Source organism: Capra hircus, chromosome 22 (assembly GCF_001704415.2).
Source record: "Capra hircus breed San Clemente chromosome 22, ASM170441v1, whole genome shotgun sequence".
In the NCBI taxonomy this organism is placed as follows: domain Eukaryota; kingdom Metazoa; phylum Chordata; class Mammalia; order Artiodactyla; family Bovidae; genus Capra; species Capra hircus.
Window position 1 is genome coordinate 48862216 of NC_030829.1, and position 24850 is coordinate 48887065.

Sequence of the window (24850 nt, forward strand, 5' to 3'; positions counted from 1 at the left end):
TTCTCAAACTTTGGTATGTATCAGAGTTTCCCTGAGGGCTTAAAATTCACCTTGTCCCCTCCCTAGAGTGTCTGATTCAGTAAGGGAATTTGCATTTCTAACAAATTTCTGATGATGCTGATGCTGCTGGAAACCAATAGATTGAGACCCTGGCATGCTGGGCAGGGAGATGGCTGGAAGGAGAGAACCTTTGTCCATCTTAGGAAGTTTCTACGACTTGGGAGAGGCGCCTGGAGAATTGGGGCCCCTTCAGCCCAATTTGGAAAGAGGTGTAGTTGGTTCTGGTCTTTGTGCCATGTTAGAAGAAATCCCAGTGTTGCCCTGTGGTCTCTTTAGACCTAAAGGCACTCTTTAAACCTGCGGGGCTCTGTTGAGAACTGAGCAGGCAGATGTGGGGTTTTATTACCGGTCAGTTAGAGGGGGGGTGGGACCCCAGGCAACCCTCTGAGCTTATGCTGAGCCCGTCATCCTCTGTGGGCTCCTGTCCTGGCCCCTCGTGCCGCTGCGTCAGTCCAGTCATCAGTGCTTGAACCCACATTCTCCACGCCAGCTGCCTCCTGCGTTGTCCTCAGTGTTCACCTCTTACCCTGCAGATGGGGGTGCCTAGGTCACCTCTGGTCCTCCAGGGCCTGCAGGGCCTTTAGGAAAGTTGGTGGGTGAGTCTCTGGTCGGCCACCTGAGCTTGAGATGGCCTCGGTGCTTGTGGCCCAACATTTAAACCCCCAGGTGGAGGTCTTCTTTGTGGAGCCTTTTGGGGAAGTGCCTCCAGATAACGAGAGCAGGAACAAGCCCTGAAATGGCCTTGACAGCTGTGACATCCAGAGGCTGGGGTGGTGGGATGGGCAGAAGCTGGGCTCCCTTCTCCAGCTGCCCTCTCAAGGGGATGATGGTAGTTTCCTGCCACTGAAAAAGTCCCATCTATGTCACAAAGTCCCTATCCAGAGGAGAAAGGCACAATTCCTAGGAAGGAAGGCCTATTAATGACTAAACCAACGGGGGTGTAGTCTCCGAAATCCAGGGCAAGGCACATTAACACAGTCACAGTGCCATGAAGATGGGTGAACTTGACTCTGGAATCCAGTCAAAGCCTGGATGCCCTTGTGTCCCGCTCTGAGTGTGTCAGAATACACCTGGTGCAGGAACCTGGGCGTGCGCTCACACCTTAGAGAGCTCTCTTACCTCTTTCAAGGGTCTCAGAGCTATTTTGGGTTTCCTTTCCCCCTGGCAGCCAAAGCATGGGTTCAGGGTCAGTGGAGATTGCACAGTTGCATGCGTGTGCTAAGTCGCTTCAGCTGTTCCCGACTCTTTGTGACCCTATGGACTGTAGCCCGCCAGGCCCCTCTGTCCATGGGATTCTTCAGGCAAGAATGCGGGAGTGGGTTGCCATGCCCTCCTCCAAGTGATCTTCCTGATGCAGGGATGGAACCTGCGTCTCTTTTGTCTCTGGTATTGGCACGCAGGTTCTTTACCGCTAGCGCCACCTGGGAAGCCCCCACAGTTGCACATGTGAGCCCAAATCGCAGGACAGTGGGTCCTTGACATTGTGGCGCTTTGCTCTGAGGTTAAAAGGTCCCGGGCAGGCACAGGCCCCATGCCTTGGGTGTTCTGTTTCACCTGTGGGGCTGCTGCTGTGATGCTGCCATTTTGGTGGCAGTGCTGATGAGCACCCACAGCCTGGTTAGGCGATGTCGACAAGCCTCCTCTCCACAGAAAGCCAGCAGAGGCCATGCACACAAAGCAGGGAGGGTGGGCAAGACCTGAGGCCGCTGGCATCTGGAGCCACGGCCTGCCTGCCTTCTTTCACCCTTCCCCCCCTTGCTTCCTTTTTCCCTGGAGCTTTCAAACTCAGAAACCTGAAAATGGAAGAAATGATAGACTCAGTTGCTCACATCTGACTGTGGTTCTTCGGCCCCACCCTCTCTGTTCCCCAGCAGAGCTGCGTTCATCCTTTCAGTCTCTTTCCAGATGGCACCTCTTCCATGCAGCCTTCCCAGAAGGAAGGCTGCAAACTCTTCCTGCTCTGCTCACCCAGAGCACTGCTTACGAGAGCAGCCCCTCTCTGCTGCAGTCGGTTATTTGCAGGCCTAACTTTTTCCTCTGTATCCACGTGGTGCCCAGCATGCCTCTGGAACAGGAAACCTGAGTTCAGTGGACACATGCCTGCTGTCTGTGGGCAGCATGGGTGGAGTGTGTGAGGCTGGAGGCAGGCTCTGGCTCTGGGCTTTTGGCACATTTGATGGTCCCAGGCTAAAGGAAGGAAACCACTTGTTGGCCTGGTTTGTCAGCTTAGGGTTAGGTGGCATGGGGTGGTGTGGGTCGTGGAGGGTGGGAGAATCCGCATGTTTGGACTATAAGTTTTAGTCTTTCATTCCTTTTCATTTTCAATGGAAAAAAGCCCTTTGCAGCTTATATTTTCCAGATTGGATGGCAGCATGGCCCGTGTGGTATAAGGGTGTTGAATAATGCTTATGTTTATGTTCTCATTGGTTACCATGGAAAAAAATCAGAATAGATGGTTTCCATGGAGATTATCTTAAAATTAGTTTCTTTGAAGTTCTGGACACTGCTGCAGGGTTCACTGAATGCTGTTGGTGCAGTTGGGGCTTTCTCTATGGCTGTGCCAAAGGCTATCCTGGATGTTTGTAGATTTAGCCAGATTTGCCTCCTGTGCTTAAAAGTGTCAGGACACCAGAGTGGGAGTGATCTTGTACCTCACCTTCCTCCTGGGGTCCCACTTGCTTGGCTTCGGCTCCACAACTCATTCCTGTCACTTGGAAGCTTTTTTTTTTAACCTCCAAAAAAAACCTTTTGTGGAAATTACTAAGCTAGCACAAAAAGAATATAATATAGTGAACCCCGCCATGTACCTGTTACCTCACTCCAGCGTTTTGCCAACCTTGTTTTTTGTCTCCTCCCACAGTTTTTAAAAGAATTGAAATATTTTTGTTTAATCCAGCTATTTTATTTTACCCTAAATAAAGACTTCTTTTTGATTAAATAACTGAAGCTCTTACCACATCCAACAAAATGAATAATTCCTTAATATCAGGTGCCTAGTGCATATTCACATTTTTCTTCATTGGGTCAAGAACGTTGTTTTGTGCTGTTTGTTCAAAGAAGGATGTGGGAGTCTTTGAGAAACCCCACATCTTCCCTCCCAGCGTGGTCCTGGGACGTGGAGAGGCTCAGTGCTCCTAGCTCAGAGCTGCAGGTGGGCCAGGCCAGGCCGGCCTCGGGGCTCCACTGTCATGGACAGTTGTGTGCTCTGAGCTCTGGGAAGCCCTTGTCCCCAGCGCCACCCTCCCGCCCGCACCCCCCCCCCCCCCCCGTCCCCCGCCGTGCATCAGCGCAGGTGGGCCTGCCACCACCAGCTGTCCTAGGGCAGGCATCCACTGGGGTGCGCTGTCCCCCTTCGCAGCCTGCAGGGGGAGGGAGGTGGAGAGGTGCTGTAGCCTTGATTCACAATAGCTGTGTGCAACTTCATTTTCCAGGAAAGGAGGGCTGTGAGACCCCAGGTTGGGAGGAGGCCACCTCCCATGGCTCCTCCCTAGGCAGCACCAGGGTGAGGGCTTTGGCTCATTGGAGGCCCACAGCCCCTGCTGGGCAGGCAGGGCCAGTCCTGGCTATCTGTCTCACAGGCTTTGCTCACGTCCTGAGAAGCTGCACAAAATATGAATTACCGAATGGTGGGAGTGGTGCCTGGGGACGATCAGTGTCTCTAACTCTCTCTCCATTGAACCAAGTGCAAGGAGAGTTTAAAATAGCCAGTCTTTGTTCCCGAGGTTTTAAACATTCAACTCCAGTAGTTACAATGAGCTGTCTTCAAGTGGATCTATAAATAAACTGCTACTGTTCCTCTTTGTCACCGAGAGCTTCGGCGTCTTCCAGAGACGTCGGCTCTGCTGCTCATCTTCATTAGATGCCTCTCATCTGCTGGGCAGCTGCAGCCATCAGAAGCTGGGCTGACACACACAGTGCGTAGTGACAGCCACACGTTCCTGTTTAAAAAGCCGCAGTCCCCCTTGACTGCCTGCACAGGGAAAGACACAGCTTTGCACTGGAGAAACCGGGCAGCGGGGTCAGCGTCACCACTGATCGAGGTCAGTGTCGCTCATACAGAAGACCTGTCCCCATGAGCCCTGTGATGTCATACACATGACTTTTGTGGTGCTCTTGTCGAAAATGCATAACCTCATTCCAGCTGTGAGAAGACATCAGACAGACCAAAACTGAGGGGTGTTTGACAACGTAACTGACCAGTAATCTTTCTAAAGTGTCAGTGTCATGGAAAAGAAGGGAAAGCTGAGGAACTGGATAGATTGCAGGAGACTAAGGAGAAAAAACTAAATGTGGAGGGAGATGCTGGATAGGGTTCTGGAACGTCAGGATTCAAGGATATTAATAGGTAAACTGGTGAAGCCTGAGTGGAGCCCTTCCTTGGTTTGGATAATGGAATTGTCTCCGTGTTCACTTCCTGGTGTGACCATTGTACTAATGATTATGTAAGATGTTAACACTGGGGGAGGGATATATGGAAATTTTCTGTACTATTTCTTGCAACTTTTCTCTAAGTCTAAAATTAGAGCAGTTTAAAAAACAAAAACTGCCTTTGATGCTTGAGCTTTATCGGAAGCCTTGATTTCCCACCCAGGGTGTCTCGGTTCAGGTGTTCGTGGTGGAGGTAGCAACTGTAGGGACTCTGCACCCAGCCGGAGGTGAACTGAGCGAAAAACTGGCCCCACAGGAAGCAGGTCATGTTCAGAGAGCACTCCTGCAAAGGTGTCGGTCACCCCCTGGGCACCGCACAGTGGCGTTGTCTGCTTCTCGATGTTGGTTCTCAGAGTGCTCCAGAGGTGCGCCTGCTCCGGGAACTCCGGGCAGACTGGCAGCAGGTGCTCTACTCATAGCGCCCTCCTGGCACTTCCCTGGGCTGCGTGGAGGACCCCACGGCCTGCCCCGCCCTCTTCCTTATCATTTGTGTCCCTGACCTTGGGCTCTGCCTTGCTACCTGGCAGTGTGGGATTCTGGCTGTACCAGGTGTGATGACCTGGGGGTTTCTGCCTCGGAGGCCTGATTGGTCTCCTCCAGCCTTGGGACCAGGAGAGGGCCAGGATCTCCCCTGCACACAGGCGCGTTCTCCCTGCACGATGGTCTGCTTGCTTCCTGGCTGCGGCTACCAGTTTGCAGTCACTTAGCCTCTCTCTCCCCGTTTCATCCTCGCTCCCTTCTCCCCGCAGCTTCTCTCATGGGTCAGTTCAGTAGGACAGTCCTACTTTTTGCTGCTGGAGGCATATCTGGACATTGGAATGCCTTTCCGTTTCCTGTGTATAACCGAGGCCCTCCTTTCATACCTTTGAGACATTTGGCTTCATAAACCAGCCCTCTTGTGTAGGGGGAGATACTTGGAAACCCTTGGACAGCGCGGCTGGGGAGTCAGCAGGAGATGTCTGGCTTTGAGCCCAGGAGTGGCTGACATAGTGGGGGTGGGGGCCTCAGTTTTGCTTTGGGCCTGACTGAGAAGAAGCGGGTTCCCTGGTTGTACATTTAACATCTCCCGCATGCCAGGGAGGCACTTGACCCATGCAGGGGTAATAGGAGGACTGAGGCGGCATGGTCTTTGCCTCAGAGGGTGTCTCAGGAGGGGACTGTGAGGTGTGAAAGTGGGCCAAGCCGCCTGCTGTCCTGCCATTTGGACAGCACCGGTTCTGAGTGAGGAGGTGTGGGTCAGGCATGTGGATCCCTCGTCCTCCATGTTAGACCCATCCTGCGACCTCTTCACAGGTCACAGATTCTTAGTTCAGAGGACTCCCTGTCTGCTTCCCATTGGTGGGAGCTTGGGGTCACAAGGTGGCTCTTACACTGAGTTGGGATCTGTCATTTTTTAGAGTCTGATTAGGTTCAGAGGATGTCGTCCAGCCCCCTTGTCGCTGGGCCTCTTGGCTCACTCAGTGCACAGAAGACCCAAGGCCCCGCCCTCTTGGGAGTCTGGTGTGGAGAACTCGAAGCGGCACCCTGCATGCTCGTACCCGACACAGAAGCCAGCAGCGGCAACCAAACTCAGTGCTCGTGCTTGGGCTGGCTTGAAAGAACATTGGCAAGACTGCAGAACAATTAGATGATTTTAAGAAGCCAGAATTCCTCTTGGGTTCAGGGCTATGTTTAGAACCAGAAGTTTCCTTTCTTGTTGGACTCCAGGCCGGAACCCTGAATTATAGGGCAGACAAGACTGTAGTAGGTCTAGTCCACAAATATGTGTGGGGACACAGTACCAGCTTTCTTTTGAGCTTTGACTTGAGAAAACAGCTGTGCCTGTTTCCACTGGAGAAGCCGGAGCTGAGGGGAGCCCGAGTGAGCTCGGCTCTGTCCCCTGCTCCCCTCGCCAAGGCCAGGTTTAGCAGACAGGGAGACAGGCAGACTGGATGACTGTTAACTTTCCGTGGGGCCAAGTGTCAAAGCCAAAGGCATGAGGTGAAAACCAAGAAATGTCTGTGTGTGTGAGTCTATACCCTTGCTTGACAGACTATGTGATGAGCAGTTGGATGAGAGATTAGGTTGAAGAGATTTAACCATGGTGTGTGTGTCTGTCCATTTCTTCCAGCTTTGCACTCAGGGTTTGTACTAGGAGGGTACCAGTGAGCCCACCCAGGTCACTCCTATCTCCCCTCTCTAGTCAGACCCAAGCCTTGGGCAGTAGTTTCTGGATACTTTGGTCTATTATAGAGTTTCTGTTTCTGGAGCAGCCTGGGCAGAGGACAAGGGCCAGTGTTAGAGATTAGAAGAAAAGGAGAAATTTCAGCCTTGAGCAAATGTTAATAATTAACCACCCCACCCAACCAGAGGGGCCCATTCTGTCAGGTCAGCTTGTGACATCTTTGTGGTAAAACTCCAGCCACTCCTGGCTTCCAGCCAGCTGTATGCAGACCTCGCTCGCTCGTGACTGGCAAGCTGTGTGTGGACCCCGAGCAGCTGAGGCCAAAGTTCCATAGACTGGGTGGCTGCTGCTTAAGAAACCCTGCCTGGGACATCTGCTAACAACCAGGGATGTCTACATTTGGAAACCATCACCCCCAGACCAGTGGTGGCCCTCACAGACCTCACCTGTGGTCTTCAGCCTTAGGTCTCACCTGCTGCTAGTGTCCCCTGGCCGGGCAGGGATTTTCACCTTGAGAGCAGAGTGGCAGTGATGGGTAGCGTCAAGCGCAGTGTCGTGTGATGGGCTGGTGGGGTCCCAAGGACATTTCAGTTGTAACTGCATCTTTTTAGGTCAGACTTATTAATATACAAATGGTAACATTCACCATTTTTAAAAGCGAACCATTCTGTGAGTTTCAGTAGTTATGTAATCACTGCCGTGATTACAATATTCTATACTACTATAGCATATTTCCATCATCTCCCAGATTTCCTTGTGCTTCTTCGTAGCCAATCCTGTCCATCCACCTCCAGCCCCAGGCAACTACTAATCTGCTTTCTCCATTTTTCAGAATTTGATATAAATGAAATCATACAGATATATATTCCTTTTACTCTGGTTTCTTTCGACCTAATTATTTTGACAGTCACCCATGTTGTTACATTTATCAACAGTCATTTCTTCTTCTTCTTTTTTTTAGTATTTATTTATTTGGCTGCACTGGAACTTAGTTATGGCATATGGGATCTAGTTCCCTGACCGGGGATTGAACCTGGGCCCCTGCATTGGGAGCACAGAGTCTTAACCATTGGAGCACCAGGGAAGTCACTTCTTTGCCGTTTTGAGTGTCTCATAATTTTTTATTGAATGCCAGTCAACATGTTGAGGATGGCAGAGGCTGACGTAAATAGTCTTACCAGGAGTTGAGCTTAGTTTAGCATTACCTTGCATTTAGGGTGAGGTCTGGGTGTTGGAGAATTTTTCTCAGTGTTCCTGCTTCACCCCAAGCTTTCAGTCTAGCCTGGGGGTCTGCCCCTCAGAGAGTGTCTGTGTCCGTGGTCTTGTCCCAGCCCTGGCAGTAGGCTGTTACTGCTTGTTGCCTGTTGCTCGCTAGCTTTGTTGGAGGGATTCTCTGTGTCCTGGGCCAGCTTCAGGCTTAGGCTCCGTGTCCATGGGTCTCAGGAGTAGGGCATTCTCAGCAGTGCTGCCCCTCCCTCAGCCTTTGAAGACCTCAGTGATCTCTCAGGATGGTTTCCTGCCTTTCCCGCAGGAATCAAGGGTTTTATCTCTTTTTGCTCTTCTCATAGGTTAAGAGTTGTGTTCCACAGGTGACAAGGATCTTGGTGGGGCTTCGTGCCTTTTCTGTGACTACTCTCCTCCTCCAGGCCTGCACCCTCAAGGATGGTCTTCTTCCATCCCTGCACCCCACCCTTCCCACCCCATCTTTCTAATGAATGCCCAGTGGAGGTCTGTGGAGAAGACCATTCAGTTCAATTAGTCAGTTCAGTCACTCAGTCTTGTCTGACTCTTTGCGACCTCATGGATTGCAGCACTCCAGGCTTTCCTGTCCATCACCAACTCCTGGAGCTTGTTCAGACTCATGTCTATCAAGTCGGTGATGCCATCCAACCATCTCATCCTCTGTCATCCTGTTCTCTTACCTTCAGTCTTTCTTAGCATCAGGGTCTTTTCCAGTGAGTCAGTTCTTTGCATCAGGTGGCCAAAGTATTGCAGTTTCAGTTTCAGCGTCAGTCCTTCCATCAGGACTGATTTCCTTTAGGATGGACTGGTTTGATCTTGCAGTTCAAGGGACTCTCAAGAGTCTTCTCCAACACCACAGTTCAAAAGCGTCAGTTCTCCGGCACTCAGCCTTCCTTATAGTCCAACTCTCACATCCATACATGACCACTGGAAAAACCATAGCTTTGACCAGACAGACCTTTGTTGGCAAAGTAATATCTTTGCTTTTTAATATCCTGTCTAGGTTGGTTATAGCTTTTCTTCCAAAGAGCAAGTGTCTTTCAATTTCTTGGCTGCAGTCACCATCTGCAGTGATTTTTGGAGCCCAAGAAAATAAAATCTGCCACTGTTTCCACTGTTTCCCCATCTATTTGCCATGAAGTGATTGGACCAGATGCCATGATCTTCGTTTTCTGAATGTTGAGCTTTAAGCCAGCTTTTTCAGTCTCCTCTTTCACTTTCATCAAGAGGCTCTTTAGCTCCTCTTCACTTTTTGTCATCTGCATATCTGAGGTTATTGCTCTTTCTCCCGGCAATCTTGATTCCAGATTGTGCTTAATCCAGCCCAGCATTTCAAGTGAAGTAAATGGGGTGACAGTGTACAGCCTGGATGTGCTCCTTCCCCATTTTGGAAGGCCCTCTGAGCTGTGTAGGCTCCCCTCATCCCGGGCTCTCCCCTCCACCGGCCTCCGCCTTGCGGCTGCAACATGGAACTTGATGGCACTCGGTGTCCCACTTTTGCAGGCTTTGCCGGAGGTGTCCGATGCTCACTTCCTGTTTTTCTTGGAAGAGTCTGCCTTTACTTACATTCCAGGCTAGTTGTTTGCTCTGTGATCTCAACACTCTGATTTAAGATAAGTTAACTGTCAGTCGTAAAAGTTGGACTATAAAGAAAGCTGAGTGCCAAGGAATTGATGCTTTTGAACTGTGGTGTTGGAGAAGACTCTTGAGAGTCCCTTGGACTGCAGGGAGATCCAACCTAAAGGAGATCAGTCCTGGGTGTTCATTGGAAGGACTGATGCTGAAGCTGAAACTCCAAAACTTTGGCCATCTGATGCAAAGAACTTACTCATTATGCTGGGAAAGATTGCAGGCAGGAGGAGAAGGGGACAACAGAGGATGAGAAGGTTGGATGGCATCACCGACTCGAAGGAGATGAGTTTGAGCAAGCTTCGGTAGTTGGTGATGGACAGGGAGGCCTGGCGTGCTGCAGTCCATGGGGTCGCAAAGAGTCAGACACGACGGAGTGACTGAACTGAACTGTCAGTCATGTCCAGCTCTTTCCGACCCCATGAATGTAGCCCACCAGGCTCTTCTGTCCATGGAATTGTGCAGGTAGGAATACTGGAGTGGGTTGCCATTCCCTTCTCCAGAGGTAAGTTCAGACCCTTTTCGATTGTCTGTCTCTTTCTTGTTAGGATGGGGTTATCTTGGGCGGGAGCTCGTTATCCACGTCTGCTTCTTGATGATGATGGAAACGTGAGACCAGAGTAGTCAGTGCAGAGAACAGTCAAGAAGTTACCCTGATGGCTTGACTTCTTGTCTAGGAAGGCCCTGCAGGCCCTGCTCTTAACTTGGTTTTATAATGAAGATACATGGGTTGCTTACCTGTGTATTTGAGTGGCTGACAGCAACCACAGATATTATGCAGTTCCTACTGTGTGTAGTGCTGAGCTCCTGGTAGCATATGACAGGCTGGCAGCAACAGAAACTGAGGCAAGCAGGTCAGCTTACTGTGAGAGCCCAGGATCCTGCGCCAGGGTTGGGACACCCGCAGAGCCCAAGTGAGATTTCCACAAAGTTAGATTGACTCATATATTTGAGCATGAGATGGTTCAGTAGCATCATTGATTCCATGAACATGAGTTTGTGCAAACTCTGGGAAATAGTGGAGTACAGGGAAGTCTGGCATGCTGCAGTCCATGGGGTCACAAAGAGTCGGACACGACTTAGCCACTGAACAACAGCATAATTCTGAGTTTCACCTTTTTTTTTCTTGTAATGTTAAGATGTTTTTATTTGGTAAGAGGAAAAGTTGTTGACTTGGTGCAGCTCCCTACATATGTATGTGTAGCATATTGGAAAGCAGAGACATTACTTTGCCAACAAAGGTCCATCTAGTCAAGGCTATGATTTTTCCAGTGGTCATATATGGATGTGAGAGTTGGACTGTAAAGAAAGCTGAGCGCCGAAGAATTGATGCTTTTGAACTGTGGTGTTGGAGAAGACTCTTGAGAGTCCCTTGGACTGCAAGGAGATCCAACCAGTCCATTCTGAAGGAGATCAACCCTGGGATTTCTTTGGAAGGAATGATGCTAAAGCTGAAACTCCAATACTTTGGCCACCTCACGCGAAGAGTTGACTCATTGGAAAAGACTCTGATGCTGGGAGGGATTGGGGTCAGGAGGAGAAGGGGACAACAGAGGATGAGATGGCTGGATGGCATCACTGACTCGATAGACGCAAGTCTGAGTGAACTCTGGGAGTTGGTGATGGACAGGGAGGCCTGGCGTGCTGCCATTTATGGGGTTGCAAAGATTTGGACACGACTGAGCGACTGAACTGAACTGAATGCTGTTAAAATTTTACTTGTGATAGACCTAGCTGAGGACCGCCAGGCAGGGCCCCTAGTAGCCTTTGATGCTGAACAGACAACCCCTTAAGCACTGCTCTTGATGTCACGTCACTGTCATTACCCACAGCCTGTCATGTGCGCCTCTCCCTACTCTCGCCCATCCTCTTCTTATCTCTGCTTTGTCACTTACTTGCCGAGCTCTTGAGGAATGCCACATCTGCAAAGTGCTCGAGTGCAGGTGAGCAGCTATGTGGGGCGGGACTGCTGGCCCTTTGCCTTGCGGGGAGGTGTCGTTCCACAGGAATGTTGTCATGGTGGCTCTTTGAGGTGTCATCGAGTGTGTGTGGAGGGCCTGCCGGCTCTGTGTTCAGCTCTGCCATGCAAGCATTCCAGGGCAGGTGGGGCTGGGGAATGACGTAAAAAATATTAGAACCGGGAGCTGGGAGCCTCCATGAGGATGGAAGAGAGGCCCTGGGCATGTGGAAGCAAATCCACAGGTGATGTCCCCTGTCAGAGGCTGCTTCCTGTCAGGAACTGCCTATACTTTGAGTTTAGATCCTAGCTGTAATTTCCTGTATTAGAATAAGTTATTTAACCTCCGTGATTCTGCTTCCCCATCTGAAAGTGAAGGCCAGTGATGCCTGCTGTGAAGGGTCACTGTAGGGATTAAGTTAAGTGGCCTCTACAATGCTGGCTCATGGGCGACAAGTAAACCCCAGCAGAGTCCTTTATGTGCCGGACTGGCAGTGTGGTAAGCGCTGTAATGTCTGTAGTCCTGGTGAAAGCAAGAGCAAGAGCAAATGGTGTGGCTGGAGGGACAGCCCAGGGCAGGCAGAACCCTGGACTTGTGAGCAAGGCTGGAGGCTGGGTACCTTCTGGCAGTTACTTCCTGTCTGAGCTCAGGTTCCTGCAGCCTCTCTTCCTGAGGCCGCTGCCCTGTTTGGGGCATGTGGCTGCTGTCCTCAGTCTTCCTTTGGAGTGGCTTGGCTTGGGCTCAGAAGGAGGGTTCCTGTTGCTGAAGTCAGTGGCACTCATCCCCACCCCTGCCTCCAGAGGCTTGGCTTGGCACTGTCTGTTTCTGAGCCATTTTGCAGAAACACTCAGAATTTCCATCCCGTCCTTCCCAGGCAGCAGGTAGCGCCCAACTGGTCACTCCTTGAGGACACTGGATGTCAGGACAGAGGGCTGCCATGTTCCCATCCTGCCTCTGGTGGCCTTTCCTGAGGGAGCCAGGGGGACTCAGTGACAGAAGGAAGAGCGTGCATGTCTGAAACGGGGTTCTTTGGAAGCAGTGGGCATAGGCTCCTCCCTGTGGGTGATTCGTAGATAAGCGTTCCTCACAGTCCAACCCTTGGAAGTGCAGGCCCAGTTGTCACCCCCATTTTACAGATGAGGAAGTGGAGGCCCTAAGAGGGACTAAAACTCTTGCCCAGGCCACCTAGCCTGTCAGGGGTAGAGCTCAGATGCCGGCCAGGGGCTGTCTGAGTCCCTGCTCTTCCTGCTGCACTCTGCTCTGTCTCCCAACAGAACTGCCTGGGTCTGGGGGCCGCTGTGGGGAAGACCAGTCCAGGCTTCTGAAGCATTTCCCTTTGGGATGGATGGGCTTTGAGAGCTGAAGTGTAACAACTAGTAGAGGACTGGAAGACCCCTAGGCCCCACGGGCCAAGGTCTTAACAGTGGCCACAGCAGACAGCAGGCGTGTGGATGTGGCACTGCCCCTGTTTTCAGTTATGCTCCTCAGGTTTGTGTCTTACATTCAAGTTCTCCTTAAGCAGTGGGGCCTGCATTTTCCCAAGTCCAAATTGACGTGTACTTGAGAGTTTGTTAGCTATGAGATTAGAACACTTTCCTAATAAAGGGAAATATGCAGGTAGGGGCCATGTGCTGAGCTGCCCTTCTTTGCTGGTCGGTACTTGTCTTCTGGGCGGACTGTTTTTCAAGGATGCTGAGGCCTGTCCAGGGGAGCATGCCCAGCGCAGAGCCACTGGATTTGTCTCAGAGATGGGCCAGCCCAGATGAGATGCCCGCTGGCTGCTGATCCTAGGAGAGCCGCAGTCGTAGCTGGTATTCTGCAGTGGCCATGGCTGTGAAGGATGGGGTAGTGCTGGCTGGAGTGCCCTGGGCTCTGTTGTGTTTGGGGAGTTGACAGGCTTTGAGCCCAGTGATGTGTCCTGGGTTTAGAAGGGAGAGGAGTGATGCGTGCAGGCAGGAGACAGGGAGAGACACGGACACGTGGGCGGGTGGTGGGCGGTCTGGCTTTGATTCTTCCCGCTCATGTGTCCTGTCTCTGGAGATGCAGTGGCTGGAGGAGCAGGGTAGGGGTAGGGCAGGTCCAGGTGTGCAGGAGCACAGAGGAGCTTCTGGTTGGGGATGAGAGGTTGCAGGGTGAGTGGAGGATCAGGATGCTTGGAGCAGGGGAAAGAAAGGGTGGATGAGGGGACCCTGGGAGCTGGGCACAGAGGGCAGAGGTGGGAGCAGTGCTGGGGAGGGAGGCAGGCTAGAGCAGGGTCCCCTGTCATGGGGCTTGAATTTTCTCTCAGAGCCTGTGGAGAGCCCCGGAGGACTGGCAGAAGCCAAAGAATGACATGTAACATTTTGAATGTCTGTCAGTCAGATTGTGGTTGAAAACATGGAGTCCTAAGGGTGGCTGCATTTACGAGTTACTGGGGTTTGGGGCTGGCCTCAAAACTGACACTGCGGAGTGTCAGCCTCGCTGAGCATGTCATTCCCACAGGGAACAAGTCCATAGAGGAATTGTATCTTCCTGAGGCATCTGCCACTATGTCCTTGGGAACCAGGTGGTTCCCAGCATCCTGCTCTGCTGCACACGTGCACGATGCTTCCGGGATCTGGAAAAGCCTTTGTGTGTAGGGCAGTGCCTAACTTTGGGGAGCTACGCATTGGACTAGATTAGTCCATTTAGGAAATCACTTGTCCAGTGACGGTGGTGGCAGGGGAGGATGGCTTCTGCATTTGGGGACTGAGGATCTTAGACAGGAGCGCCAAGTCCTTCAGGTTCCTGGAGTCTTCTCTGAAGCAGCATGGGGCACCTGTCCTGTGGATGCTGACTCCGCTAGCACTTTCACATAGAATCTGTCTCCCCAGGGGATCTGTGCCAGGGCAGGGCCGGACCCTTCCCTTAGTTCTGGGCCATCCCATCCCTGGGGTGGGGAGTGGTTGTTGGGCTAACTAGGAGGAAGGGTGACTTCAGGGTCCAGCATAGACTTCAGGGGCCCTGGACTCTGAGAGGCGTCACACTGAAGGTTACAGGTCTTGTAAATAGCTGGCAGCCCATGGCCTCTCTTGAGGACCTTGAAGAGCCCAACCTGATATCCCTCTCAGGGCCCTGCAGCCTGGACTGCCAATTACTTTGATTCCGCTTCTTGCTCTCAGTCTCCACTTGGAAAGGAGGGCCCAGAGGTGGAGTCCCGCCCTTGCTCACCAACATTTGGAACTTGTCTTCTCAAGTTTGCTGGTGATTTTCCCCTTGATCCTTTGAGGGGCTCTTCTTTTCCTCATTGTTTCCTCAAGACTAAAGGGCTCTCTTTCCTTTCATCGTCTTCAGCCAGAAGTGGACCCCCTCGTCCCGCCAGGCAGGGGCAGAAGTCAGGAGTCGATGCAGAGCCAATCCCAGGAGCCGGTGAGCATGCCCCAGTCGCTGACCAGCACGCTGGAGCACATCGTGGGCCAGTTGGACGTCCTCACCCAGGTAGGCTGTGACGTGACTCCCCCCATCTGCACTCGGCCTGGCATTCAGGCCATTTGAAGTTGGCCTGCCATTCCTGGGTTTTTAAAAAAACATAATTATAGTGTACTTACTCTTCAGCCCAAATGAATGAAATGGCAGTGCCTGCCCTGGGATCCTGTCTCTCAGAGCCATTCAATCCCTGACCAAGCCATTGGACCCCAAAATCACCGACACTGAGTCCTGTCAGGGAGTGCCCACCCAGTGTTGGCTTGGGCCACAGCAGAGCTTTGAAAGAAGCACTGTCCGTTCATTCGACTCCTCACTGGGTGGGCACTCCGGGGACATGCAAGAACTGTGCACAGAGAGTCAAGGCGCCAAGAGGCAGCCAGGCTCTGGGTTTGAGCTGGCGCTGCTCCTTGTCCTCCGAGCAGCCTTAGAGATACCCCTGTGGCTCTCCAGGCCCCGCGTGCTTGTCTGTCACGCATTTGCCATGTCTCATTTGTTTGCTGCAGCAGGTCTTAGTTGCAGCACGCAAGATCTTTAGTTGTGGCATGTGGGATCTAGTTCCCTGGCCAGGAATCGAACCCAGGGCCCCTGCGTTGGGAAGTGCGGAGTATTAGCCACTGGACCACCAGGGAAGTCCCGAGCCTGCCCTATTTGTGGTCAGAATTAAAGGCGATGAGTCTGCAAGCAGTGTTGGGCCTGTGCCTACCCCTGGGTAGCTGCTCCATAAATGTTAGCTGCAGCACTGACCACCCTCATCCCTGAGGTCCATGTGGCCCCCCTTCCACCAGGCGCACACATGTACCTGGCTGCTCATGGACAGCGGTCTGTGCAGTGCAGAGATTTCAGTGAAGCAGAATGCCCTGGCGAGAGGTGGCAGCCAGCACCGTGGGCATACCCAGGGGGCCTCTCGTCCTGGGGCAGAAGAGCAGTTCTGCGCAGGGAGCAGCAGGATGCCTGCAGGGCTGGGCTGGGGGTGGAGGTGGGGACCACGAGCACATCCAAGCAGTGAGCAGAGTCCAGCACAGCCAGTGTGAGGCATGTAGGTGGTGTGGTGCCTGGGCGACCGCAGGATATAAAGGTCCTCAGGCTCCTGCCCATCTTGGCTTTGGGTGTAGACCCCTCTCCTGTGCCAGCTCACAGGTAGAGGGAGAGCGCAGGAAGGAGGCAGAGTACCCTTGAATCTCTGATGGAGATGGGGGTGAAGTGGCATGGTGTCTCTTCTGTACCGCTGGCTCCAGGCTAAGTTCTAAGAGCTCCTCCACGTGGTGTCACGTGGTCCACGTGTCACAGGATCCCAGCTAGTACGGCACGCCTTGGGTCCACTGCCGAATGGACATTTGAGGGGTAATGTCAGGCGTCGGTGACTAGGGGGGATGGTGAGACTGTGTGCACATCACACTGACATCCCTGAGCGCCCTGAGCCTTGGAAGAGAAGGCCTGTGCTGAGAGGGGGAGAAGCAAAGACTTAGAAAACACTCCCCACCGCAGAGCCGTCAGAAAGCACCCAGCCTGCCTCGTGTTCTTCACAGCCTCGTCAAGTGAGAGATCAGGGGAGGTGGAATGAATTAGAACTTTATAGGATAAAATTGGAAATCAAGTCTGAGAGGGTGGTTAAAAATAGCCTCATTGCATCCAGAGGAGTATAACACTAAAAACATTTCCTGTCACTGTGTTTTAAAGGCGTACACGGAAGGTTCTGTTATGTGTTAGCAGTCAGGAGTCTGATAGTAACTTCGTAAGAAACTGGCATCCCAGGGAAGAAGTGAGCCTCTCTGCCTTGGCCTGTGGCTGGGCTCACACCTTTCAGCCCCTTTGCAAGTCCAGACAGCGCTGCGCCTGACCAAAGGCCCAGCCTGTCAGCCAGTCACCCGCTGTGCTGGGCGGTGTGCGTTCCTGGAAGCTAGAGTGTGGCTTGGGTTCCAAGGTGAAGTCCCCATCGAGGTCTAAGAGTGCAACCCGTTTTCGAAATGGTGTGTGTTGGGGGAGTGTCTGCACTAAATCTCGTGCCACCTTGGGCTTGGTCGTCGGTTGTTTTCCCTGCTCACGTCCTCTCCTGGAGTTGAGGCTCTCACTGAGGTGTTCAGCGCCAGCCAGAGCTGCCCCATTCAGGTTGGAGGGTCCCTGGCCCCTCCTTTTAGGACCAGCATGGCCGTGGACTATCCTTTCTGGAGGCTCCCCTCAGATGTAGAGCTGGATGACCACTGCCGTCCTTGTTCTGTGTGGATATCTCAGCCGGGCTCTGCGCCTCCTGTGGGTACTGGCCTCAGATGCTGCCCCTTGGCAGTGCTTCTCACCATCTGACGCACGCCTGTGCTCTGGAGGAGCCAAGGGTATCTCGGCCACCCCAACACTGACTCCTACTTAGTTCAAAGTCCCTTCTCCCTTACCTCACTGCCCCTCCCCTCCCCCACAAGGAGGTCTACTTCTGAGCAGCCTCTGAGAGGGACAACAGGCTTCTGTCCTGCTGAACATCCTTCAGGGAGGAAGCCTGAGGCTGCAGTGGGCAGTGGCCAGGATGTTTAGTGGAGTCACAGAGTCCCAGGTGACAGCCGGCACCCCGCTGTGGAGGTTCATGGTCCTCAGCCTGCCTTCCTGCGGGTGTGACCCGCTGAGTTTATCTGCAGGCCAAACCTCACCTTCCTGAAGGTTACAGTTGGACGCTTTTGCTTAGTGGTCTGTGGTTACAGCCCAGTGGCCCAGCCTCTGAGGCCACTAGCCAGAAAGCACACCCCCTTGTCCTGGCCCTTCTTTGTGTTGGAGAGAACCCCCGCTTTTGCCCCTGTAGAGTTGCTGTTTGGGGTTTCACTGCCACTGAGTTCCTCAGGACCTTGATCCCACTTGGCCACCTTACACGTCCCTGTTACCTGTGCAGAGCCGTGGTCTACCCTTGGGTGTCAAGGCTGCTCTGCTCAGTTCAGTGAGCCACTGCCCATTAGCCTGGGCGTACCTGCTCTCCTGGACTTGGGGGCGAGCTCCAGTCGCTCATTACCTTGGTAACTTTGGGCAGGGACGGGGCTTTCCAGAGCCTCAGCCTTCTCGCATGTGAAGTAGGGACAGCCCAGCCTGCTCGTGTCCTCTGAGCGCAGTGGGGAAGCTCCAGGTTACCTGGGTGCTAGACTGGTGCCGACTGTTAAGCAGGACTTGAGGGAGATGTTCTCGGGATCCGAGTGGGAGCGCACCAGTGTGGTCAGGTGACCCAGGAGTAGACATGCCACAGGCCTCTGTAACTGCTGGAGTCCCAGGAGTGCTTTTGAGCTGCCAGGAGGCTCTAGTGGTCTGGGCATTAGGATGGGAGGGAGATAAAGCGGAGGTCTTTCCCCAGGTCCAGGAGGTGGCAGGAGGGACCGGGGTGCCTACTGAAAATCAGGTGGCTCGGGGTGGGGGGTTGGCACTAGATGGGAGCGTTGAACCCAGATCCAGGCAGCTGGGCCAAGACTGAAGCTCTGCAAAGATGTATGTACATCTTTTGACAGCCATCCTTTGAATTGAATCATTGTAATGGTTGTTGCAGAAAATGTATTCCCTAACAATGAGATTTAGGTTTTTCTTTGGGAGACTTCTTGTTTTTCAAAACCCCTCATGGGAATTCTCAAGAGGAGCTCGGGCTGAGGTCATAGATGTGGCTGCTGTGTACCATGTATGTGCCCTCCCCCTCCTTCTGGGAGCCTGTCCTGCCCCCCACCCCCATTCTGTCCTGCGGCCACCCTGTCACCGTCCTGCTGGGCCTGCTCCAGTCAGTCGTCTCTTCCTGAGATAGATGGCCTGACTGCAGAGGCCTGTGTGAGGCCAGAGCAGAGCTCCAGCCAGGAGTCGGAAGCCCTGGATGCTCTGGCACAGCCTGGCCTCTTTGCATCTGTGTGGACTTGGGGAAGCTGTGGTTTCCTCCTCCATGGAGGGGAGACATTAGACCCTGCCCATCTATCTGTCCTGGAGGTGGGCAGCAGGGGTTAGCATCTCAGGTGGGGCCTGAGACTATTATGGCCTTCTTTCTGTGAGTCTCCACTCCCTGCTGCCCCTGGCCGGGCCCCTCCCCTTGTGGCTACTCCGAGAGGAAGGGCTCCAGGTGGACCCCTGCCAGGCCTGCCTGCTTGGTGACAGACATTCAGTGAGTGTCTAGACAGAGGCCCTGACCTTTCCCTTTGTGTTCTTGTGGGGGTGCTGCCAAATGATTTCAGGGTCCCTTGCCCAGGTGCTGGGAAACTAACCAGTGAGCAGGGAGAAGCTGTTTTCACAGTCAGCGTCCTCACCTCCCACCCTGGCACCCTTTGCTTCCTTCTGAGTGACAGAGGGTAGGTGGTGTCTGGAAGCTGTGGAGGCCCTGCATCTTCCTCAGGGGCGAGGGCTGAGGCGTGGCCATGTGGACAGTACCTGGGAGCAGGGAGGCTGCAGTGAGGGGCCTGGGCCCAGCAGGCGACCAGTGGTCTCGCCTCAGAAACCCACAGCAAAGTTATTTTTGACTCCAGTTTCACGTCTTGCTGCTTTTTAAAAATATCAAGCCATGAAATTCCTGTCCCAACTGTGTTTTCTCATGGCAGCCGTGCTCAAGACTGTGATGTCAGACAGTTAGGTTCCTGTGAGTCACGGGGCCGCTGGGCTCCAGGACTGGAACCCAAGCCGTGGGAAGCAGGCGGGGGCAGGCCACCCAGCCCTGCTGGTTAGAAGGTCCAGGTTGTTGTGACTCTGATGACCTAACTCAGCGAGGATAGGATTTTGGCCTGTTTGCTTTAGGGAATTGGATACAGTGGCACATTGCTTTGAGCCCCCCGCCCGCCATGGTCCCTGCAGTTTCCTTTCTGATGGGGTGCTCAGGTGGGGTTTCTGGTTCTACCCTGGTGGGAGGTGTGGGACTCCTGGGCCCTCCTGCCATGGACTGAGCTGCCTGACCGCTCTGAGGGGCTCTCAGAGTCCCTCTTTCCTGGACAGACCAACCGTTGTTTGTGGAAACAGACTCCAGATTTTAGAGCAGTTTCTCCATTTTATCTGGGGGCGTGTCCTCCCAGGGGTGTCTAGATGGAATTTGTTGGGAAGGTGTACAGTGAAAGTGCCAGCGACCCCTGTCTGTGGGGTGTGTGCATGTTCCCCCGACCCCGTCCCCCACGGCACACGCACACACGGCCACGGGGATGACTGTTGCTGGTTTCTGCGAGAGCAGGCCCTCCCTCAGCTGCATGCCTCCACCTTGCCTCGCCTGTGTACAATCCCGAGTGGGCTTGCCAGCCTCTTTATGGATATTTAAGGGCTGCCCTGGGGCCACAGTTGAGTTCAGGACAGCCGGGGCTCCTGCCTCTCGGGATTGGGAGACAAGAGACTTGTTTTTCCTGTTAAGAGGCTACTTCCTGGGGACAAGGGACTGAAGACACTCTGGTCTATTGGACACTTTGGGTCCCCATCCAGATGGTTGCAGAGCAGCTGGCCCTGACCCTCCCCCAGCCCTGTTGCTCGTTCTGGCAGTTTGTCCACAGGCTTCTCTGGCTTTGCAAATACAGAGGCCTGGGGAGTACCAAGTCAGGGCCGGCGCTGCTGGCAGTACTCAGAGACGGGCCGTGAAGGGGGCTGGGTGGCAGCTCTGTGTTCTGTCCTGTCTGTGGTTGTGGCAGAAGCACCCCCTCCCCAAAGAAGCTGCAGATGGAATGCTCCCGCCCACCACATGGGCTCAGGAAGGCTGCGGTTACCTCTGGGCCTGGGAGTGTTCACGGTCTTATGAGATTTCTCCTGGGAGGCCCCAAGCGGGCTTGGAGCTGCGGTGGTGGGCGGGGGGAGAGCAGCAGCTGGAGCACTGGTCTTGAGCAGGGACCTCTCATTCCGCGTGGCTCTGGATAGTTCTCAGAGGACGGAGGAAGGGGACCCGGGCGATTTGCTCTGGGCACCCAAGGGCCCTCCCGAGAAGGGTCAAGCACAGGTCATGAGAAGGGGCCCATGAGTCTTCTGGTTGTGATGGGCAGCCCCAAATGGGCCTACGCAGCTCTGAGATTAACCAAGCCCTAGCTGACCGCTTGGCCCCTTGGTGCCTTCCTGAATGAAGCACCACGGGAGCTGCGAGAGGCTGCTGTTGGGCCTGCCATTTGTCTCTGCCTCTCAGCAGAGGGCCCTGTGGGCCTGGACTGTTGGTATAGACCCTCATTCTCCCCATGGTAGCCATGGCTGGGTGGAGGAGAAAAAGCAGAAAGGAGCTTTCAGCTGAGCAGAGCATGGCATTTGGGGGAAATGGTTCTGTAACCCCTATTCTGAACAGTACCTAGCTGGTGGCTTTAGCAAACTGCCCAAGATGAGAGGCTGGGTCTCCCAGCATGGGCAGTGGGCACTCAGCAGGGCAGGGGGAGCCTGTGAGTCCTGTATGCCTGTGGCGGGCCTGTTGGATGAGGGCCACAACCTGACTTGCCAGGCTGTACTGAGGTTTTCAGACCTCTAGCAAGCTATCGAGCAATCTCTCTGACTTGTGACAGTTGTGTTTTATTGGGTGTTGGCTAATTGACTATTGTATATGGACTGCTAAAAATCTGAGTATCTGAAGGAATGGGATATTGAAGGTGGCCAAGGTTCATGCCCTGTTTGGACTCTCCCTGGAGCCAGAGCGCAGCAGAGCCTGCGTAGTGCCTGGCATCCTGCCCCTTGGGGTCGTGTCCCTCCCTGACCCTAGGCTTCCCAGGTGGCCTCTTCATGGCTGGCAGAAGCCAGGGTTGGTGGAGAGTGTATGGCTCAGGTCTTCCTCCTGGTGGGGGTTGCACCTCATGGTCCCAGGAGCATCCAGTTTTATGGATGGTGGTGAGTGGACCTGCTTTTTACAGCCTCTTCTTTGGGGGTAAGCAGTAATATGGAAAAGCCTGTGTTTATTTAAAAGGAATTGTTATAAGGTCACAAGGAAGGTAAATTAGCCAAGATTCTCTAATCCCATAGCTAATCCACCAATAGAAAATAGTGTTCCATGTACTTCCTGAAGAGAACTAGTCCTCATTAGAGGTGGGGGTGGGTAGGGGGTGCAGAAACGCCAGAGAAATCCTATATCCCTGAGATAATGTGAAGCAGAAATGTGGACTAGAGGGCTCAAGGGACAAAAGCTCATTTTGTGATGTTGGCAGCAGGCTGCGGGATGATGAGGAGTGGTTAAAAAGACAGTTGCTGAGCCCAGGCAGCTTGGGGGGAATGTCTTTAGAAGCTTGTTTTTCTGTTCATCAGCTGTGTGTGATCTGAACGAGTTAACCTATCAGACAGACATCAGCATGAGCGGGAATCTCCATTCCTTCGCCTTCAGGCCTCGAAGCTTTCAGTCCCAACAGGTCGGGCATGGCGGGCGGGGGAAGGGGAGGAACTGGGCTGCTTCCTGGATTTCTGTCCTGCTTTGCACACCCTCACTTCCTGCTGAGGTCAGGAGGCTTCCTCCCTCCCCAGGCCAGCTGGCAGCAACCCCTCGGGCTCCAGCCTGTCTGCCCTCCTCTCCCTCCTCCACCGCTCCCTGAAGCCTCCCCAGATCCAAACCAAGCTGGGGGAATGTCCCTCAGCAGCCAGGCAGGGTCATCCTCAGGTGCCCCGGGACCTGGACCTGCCTCCTCTGCATCCTCATGGCACTCAGGGTCTGGCGTGTGTCCATCCAGCAGTCAGCGTGCACCTGTGACATGCCCGGGGCTGTGCCTGGGAGCAGGAATAGACAGAAACTCTGTGCCTGTGAGGCTGGCACTCTGATGGCCATCAGCCGGCTGCTTGTGAGCGGGCGTTCACACCTCTGACTTGAAGGCCTCTGGCCCACAGACTTTCAGGCGCCAGTCTCAGGCTGGGGCCGAGACACAGACCTTTGGTGGTGGGAAGAGCCGGGCCCAGACCAGCAACCCTTCCCGAGGGAGATGGGTTAGCCCCTTCCGCCCCTACTCACCTCTGACATGTGGCGGCTGGCTGGCCAGGGTACCATTGAGTTAGAGCCCCGCATGTGTACACCACCCTGAGAGCCGGAGCTGGAGCTGCCAGGAGACGAGGCTGAGCCAGGCAGGCACTGGGCCCAGCGGCCCTGTGCTGTTTTGATAGCTCACAAGACCCCACAGCAAAGAGATTCCCCTTTTATTGCATCTGTTTTAGATCTTTAAAATCTGAGTGAAGTCAAAAGCATGCTACAGGGGAGATTAATTCCACATTTTTCCATCTTTGCAGTGAAACCCAAGGAAAGTTAGACGTTCTGTGCAGCACAGTCGAGTCGGGGGCGCTGAGCCAATGGATGTTGCCCACAGCCTGACATGAGTGCCCCAGTGGCATGGCTGGGTGACTGTGCCCTCTCCCTGAGACTCGGGGTACATGGGACCCTCCATTTCCCCTAGGAATCTGGTTCCTGTGTTGAGGGAAGGGGGCTGGGGTGCCCCAGCCCCTCTGGGGAGACTGCCTGGAGGAGCCAGAATCAACCACAAGCCTGGAAGTGATTAAAAGGAACTTTCCGTCACAGGAGAACTTTAAGAAGCAGCCAGACCACCACGTGCCCTGATGGCTCAGACCCTGCGAGGCCTGATCACAGGCTGTCTTTGGGGCCTCAGCCAGGGCCCCTGTGAGCCAGGGGGCCATGTTCCCATGGTGAACCCCTGCCCAGAGCAAGGGCCATGTAAATGTTAGCTAAAGTGTTACGATGGCTCTACAAGATAAGGACTCTGAAGTCCAGGTCAGGTAACTTGCCAAGACCACTCAGCAAGGTAGTGGTAAAGTTCAGGTCTGAACGCAGGCAGTACAGCCCCGGTGCCTGTGCTGTCACTGCCCAGGACAAAGGGGGAGGCCGGCGTTTTCTAAGGCCCACACCAGTGTCAGCACCATTACGTGCTGAGAGAGGAGGAGGGCAGGGACTGGTGCTGGGGTGGGAACAAGGAGCACTTCTTAGGGGCGCAGGGCTGGAGTGGGGCTTTGAGCAGGCAAGGTGGGGCAGGAGAGCAGTGGTGATGGGCAACACAGGCCTCGAGTGCCAGGCCCAGGAGCCTGGCCTTTCGTCCTGTGCTGTTGAACAGAAAAGAAATATAGCAGAAGTGGTGTGGAGGGCAGGGGGGTGGGATGTGTCCAGGAAGCCAAGGCAAAGGGATGAGGACTGAGGAGTGGTCATCCAGGCCTTCTTCCATCCGGGGATGGTCCTCCATCCGCGTGGGGGGCCCACAGCACTGCCTGTGTGAGGGGGGTCCTGGGACCAGGCGAGGAGGCTCTTTGGGCAGAGTCCTGACAGCGCTGCCGCGCACAGCCACACACGGCCGCAGAGGGGCCCCCTGTGGCAGCCCTTCCCAAGGCCTCCCCGGCCCGCTCAGCGCCCTGCATGCTCCCCACTGCCCTGCCCTCCCCAACCCTCTCCCCGGTGGCGCCTCTGCCCTGCACGTCTCCCTTCTCAGCCTGACCGCCTTCCCACTCTGTAGCAGATGTGTGCTCATGTGGCTCTCCTACCCCCAGCCCTCTCAGCTTTCTTCCCTTCCAGACTGGGAGACACCCAGTCTCCTGGTTTCCCATGAGACTGCCTTCCCAGGGCGATTTGAGCTCCCCTCGCCATGGGTCAGTGCACTGGAGGGGACATGTGGCTGAATGTCAGCTCTATTCCTCCGTCGTCTGTGTGGGCTCAGCCACGGTGTCCACCTCTGAGCCACCTGTCTCCCTTGCTCCAGGGAGACACAGGAGGGCCTTTCAACCATAGAATCCAATACCACTCTCCACAGGGGGCCCTGAGCACCCTGGGGCTCTGCTCACAGCAGAGTGTGGACGGGGAAGCGCCATGGCTGCGGGTTGAGGGCTGCGGGGAGGATGGCGGGGAAGCCTGCAGTGAGTCACCTGCGCACGGGAAGCTTTGTAAGGAACTCGCCCGATAGCTGAGAAAAATGTAGAGAGAACATCCTCATTCTTTCCCCTCCTTCAAGGTGGTGCTCACTGTCGGTCGTGGCAGCTTTGCCAGCAGCCCGCCCAGATGGGACTGGTGCTGCAGCGCCTGGAG

At 54.1% G+C, this 24850-nt stretch overlaps 1 protein-coding gene across 4 annotated transcripts in view; it reads left to right on the plus strand.

The window, feature by feature from the left end:
* POC1A (POC1 centriolar protein A) overlaps positions 1-24850 on the plus strand; it is a 102067-nt gene that overhangs the window by 68454 nt on the left and 8763 nt on the right. For all 4 annotated transcript variants that reach the window (XM_018038440.1, XM_005695888.3, XM_018038439.1 and 1 more), the window contains one exon: positions 14794-14937. In XM_018038440.1, coding sequence (XP_017893929.1) covers positions 14794-14937 — 144 coding nt within the window. The remainder of the gene's footprint in view (positions 1-14793; positions 14938-24850) is intronic.